We start from the raw sequence: 4,627 nt of genomic DNA, 5'->3' as shown, positions 1-4,627 counted from the left end.
TTCACCATATTTACTTTACATACATACATACATACATATATAAATATATATATGTATATATACATTATATATGAGTGTGTATGTGTTTGTGTGTATATATATATATATATATATATATATATATATATAATATATATATATATATATATATATATATATATATATATATATATATATATATATAATGTACACACACACAACGTTAATATTGATTCCCTTAGGTGATCTACACAAAACGTTCTTCGAAGTTTTGTGAATTCGAAAGAGTGAACAAATCCTTCCATGTTTATTTTACAATGTGTGTATTTGTGTGTATAGGAATAAAAAAATCTATACAAATACAAAGATTTCAGGAAACTATGACACTATAAAATAACCGTAAAAGAATTAGTTAAAAATTTCTCTATTATCTACTAAGCTCTCCGTGAACTTTTAGAGTAAACAGTAAGTCCCTGAGTGGAATCAATTAAAATTGTCATATATGTAAAGAGTTCCGGAAAAACAACTGAGCAAAATTAACATGACTGTGAATTCTTTTAGACAGAGTGACTTTGTAAACATATCCTCCATTACAGAGATCCAGCTGCTCCGGCCATCGACCACAGCCCAAGACCCAATAGTCGACACCATCGGCGAAGAAATCGACCACATCACAGACAACAACATCGACATACCTCGCTCACATGACAGACACAGAGGAGGCGATCACGCCCCGCGTCAGGGGATCCAAAGTGTCACCGTACCGACGCCACCCTCACGCCCACGCAACACCCACCAGGTGCCCTACTCGCCTTCAGAAAACGCTTTAGACCCTGATGGCACCACGTCTGTTTACCCATCGACATTGTTGCTGTTTATAACGGCGATCTCGGCGCTTATGGCCAAACTATGGACGTCAACATAGGATACCAAAAAGGATTAATAGTTTCTGATGCACCTCCTCCATTATAAGTAGCATTATCACCCTCGGACCTGCAAGTTGAGAGAGAAAGTGAAATAGTAAGTTATGGACATCGCCTCCCTTCCTCCACTTGGACCTGATTTCCTTGGTTCCCATAGCAATACACGACCCTCATTTTGATTGACTTTAGCATAGAGACTAACACAGGTCCATACTCGCTAAGGCCAAGCCATTTAATCCCTTCAACGATATGTGTGGGTGTATGTGTGTAGAGACAAACAAGTGTATCTGCTCAAATGTTTAATGTGAACAATAACTTGCACGTCTAGGTGGACAGCTGCCAACTAAGCCAAGCAAAATGTCCTCGAATGCCTTCGAAGGATCGCTGTTGGCGCCTGTTGAGAAAAGTACCTCTTTTGCTACAACAGCACTATGTAACACATTCGTATTAGCATTCATTGGACGAGTTATTACATCACAAATATAATAAAAAAGACTTTGCAACTCCGCGATGAGGCGATGTAATCCCACTCGAACATTAATAATGCTCAGACTGGACCCCAAGAGGATTCATAGTGATAGACGAGCTTTACCTTAGTGCAGGAGGACGAACGGCCTCTTATAAACTGATGATGTAGATTAACACTGAACAGCCAGCGTAGTGCAGTCATTTTCATTAGTCCGTCAACAATCACAGACCAGAACCTTCCTAGTGGAAAGAGTGCATTAGGTTTACTATAATTAGAAAGGGTATCCGGACTTTTGATTCTGACTGTACATGCAATTTATAAGCGACCTTATGTGACATACATACATACATTACATTCACACACATATATAGGCTATATATATATAAACATATATATACACGTTAACATAACCTGTTGAAAAAATATTTCCAATAGCAACCTCGTCCATGATCTCGTGTTTCGTGAGCTTCCTTGACCCAGTGTATGCTGAACATCTCGATTTTCTGCCAAATCCTGTTCGGTTTCATAATCAGTGACGATCGTTCGACTGCAACTATACAGAAAATACTGAACCTAAGACTATTCAGCCATGTTAGATAGAAACCATAATCACAACGCAGGATTTCGACTTTTTGTGGATAAGGAAAATATATGGTTATTGTTTTGTCAGTTTATATAAAAATATAAATTTATATAGTCCTTACTGAGAAAATATAACGTAAGCCCCATATATATACCAATTTATAAATATATAATTATAGTATCGTAGACAAATATTTATCATAAAGGACACAATAAACTACACATGCACAAGACCAAGTCTGTGTCAAAGTGACGTTAAGTAGAGATTTCACTTGAAAGAACTCAGGTTATCAAAGCAGAAACCCATTTGTCATCAAACAGAAGCGCCTCTGATGAACATGCCAGAGGCACAAATATAGATTTGTCAATTTTTATTTCTTCCGTGTGTGTGTGTGCGTGTTTGTGTGTGCGTGCGAGCGCGTCATTGCCTATTGGAAACCATTTAGCATAGCCATTGTGAATCAATCGAGTTGAAAAGACAAGAGAAAAACTTCTATGTGAACGGACAACCGCTTAAAAAATGTGCAGTGAAATAATGGATATAAAAACGTGGATGGAAGATCTGTAATTTGCTTTCATTTACATATCATAGCGATTAACGACATATTGAAGAACATATCAATTTTTATACTGGAGTAGTGTCCTGTAACAAAAAGTCAAAAGCAACAAAAAATTTCTTTACGGCCTCAAAAGATTAAAATATTCATATCACAGCCATTCTCGAATTGCTTTTTCCTTTTCTATATATAATTTCGAATTGTGGGAGGCTGTCATGCTTAAGTTTACAGAAACCCAATGCAAATACCCAAGAGGAAAATATTGTGAAAAGATTAGGACGATGAAAGACGAATATTTGTATACATCATTACCTCATTAGTGTGTAGCAGTAGTACTCAAACAAATGATCACGGGACGCCCCCCAAAAATGAGACAAGAGACCATTAGTAAGACTTCATTCTTATCTTTTGGTCGTTGTGAGAAGCCGCCTATCCAGTTCCTACAACAAAAATATAAATAAAATATTAAAAAAAAAAAACATATATATAAATATATTAAGGCTTGTTGCTTCATGAGGAAGGTCCCCAATTCTGAATCCGGGTATCAAGACGTTGTTCAATACCCGGCCGACCGACTTCTTTGGGGCTATGAGCTTATGCTGTGCATGGGTGTATTTGTCTATAGATGATTATATCTACGTATACATATGTATATATATGTATACATACATATATATATACATATAGATCTATATGTATACATATATATACCTACGTATATATACATATATATATATATATATATATATATATATATACACAAATATATGTATATATATTATACATATAAATATACATACATATATATATATATATATATATATATATATATATATATATATATATATATATATACACTGTATATATGCCTATGTGAATTATAATACCATGTAAAAGATACTAATCAAGTGATCAAAAATTTAACGACCTAATGATTATTGTTATGATGAAATCAATGATACACAATTATACAGAAAATTACATTGTAATCAAACATGGAATCTTTAGTTATTTTTCTAAATATTTCATGTCAGTCTTGACCCCCATTAACTGGGGCACAGCTGTTATATCCATCTGGCCAAAGTATAGAGTTCCTTGTCTAATGTTGCAAATTGTAGCCTTTTTATATCAAAACAGTTTTTCTTTCTTGGAAATTTACAGATCTCACTTATCAGATATGATTTTTCCCTTATCGTTGATAACAGCGTATGAAATCCTTTATATCAGATTGTAAATAGTGGCCAGGTGAAAGACAATGTATATGTTGTTTCATATGGCTAAATTGATTTGTTAAATAAAGTATATCAACCTCTAAACACATACATATACAAATATAAGTATTTGTGGACAATATAAATATATCAATATATATACATAAAATGTGTATATATACACATACATATATATACATATAAATTATACTGTATATATATAGTTTTATGTTAAAGACTTTTATCTTACATTACAAAAAAGGAGTTAAAATCATTGATATTCTTAGCAGTGTTCTCGTCAGTGCATATCGGATGTGAACTTGAAACCAAATTGTAAACGAAATAATTAAGATGAAAATGTTCTACACCATCAAAAAATAATAACCTTCCAATCAATACTGTAACAAAAGATTTTTTTTTCTTTAAAGATCTGTTTTGTGCAACAACGGTAGTCTTCAACATCATTCTAAATTACCTTTCCTTCTTTCATTTGTTCTAAATTATTCTGCAGCCCGTATGACTTCATTCTAGTTACCTCCGACATGGAGATTATAAAACGACCTGCGTCAAGGCTTCTTGCAGGATTTTCACCAAATTTCAACAACAAATAGTTATCATGTTCAAGAAGAAACCATTAAATTTTGGAGGTGATCCGGTCCAAGATTGCGATTCTGGTTGTTATTAATAGTATACAGTAGATTCATTCACGTCCACATATACAAATTTGAAAACTTGGTCCGTAGACCTGAATGAAATGTTGATAATATTCATTGGTTGAAGTTTTAAATTTCTGTTTGCTCTTGGATTTAATATTCATAGTTATATACTCTACAACATGGCGCCGGAGCTTATGAAGCTATTGAGCGCTTAAGTGCAACTGGGGCAAAAGAAGAGGTTGGACAGCAA

At 33.9% G+C, this 4,627-nt stretch overlaps 1 protein-coding gene across 1 annotated transcript in view; it reads left to right on the top strand.

Moving 5' to 3' along the window:
- LOC137637909 (lachesin-like) overlaps positions 1 to 3,141 on the top strand; it is a 39,514-nt gene extending 36,373 nt beyond the window's left edge. The window contains exon 7 of the mRNA XM_068370022.1: positions 576 to 3,141. Coding sequence (XP_068226123.1) covers positions 576 to 904 — 329 coding nt within the window. The 3' untranslated portion in view covers positions 905 to 3,141. The remainder of the gene's footprint in view (positions 1 to 575) is intronic.
- The last annotated feature ends 1,486 nt before the right edge of the window (positions 3,142 to 4,627 follow it).

This window comes from Palaemon carinicauda, chromosome 3 (assembly GCF_036898095.1).
Source record: "Palaemon carinicauda isolate YSFRI2023 chromosome 3, ASM3689809v2, whole genome shotgun sequence".
Classification (NCBI taxonomy): domain Eukaryota; kingdom Metazoa; phylum Arthropoda; class Malacostraca; order Decapoda; family Palaemonidae; genus Palaemon; species Palaemon carinicauda.
Note: the sequence above shows the minus strand (reverse complement) of the source record. Positions and strands in the feature narration are given on the sequence as shown.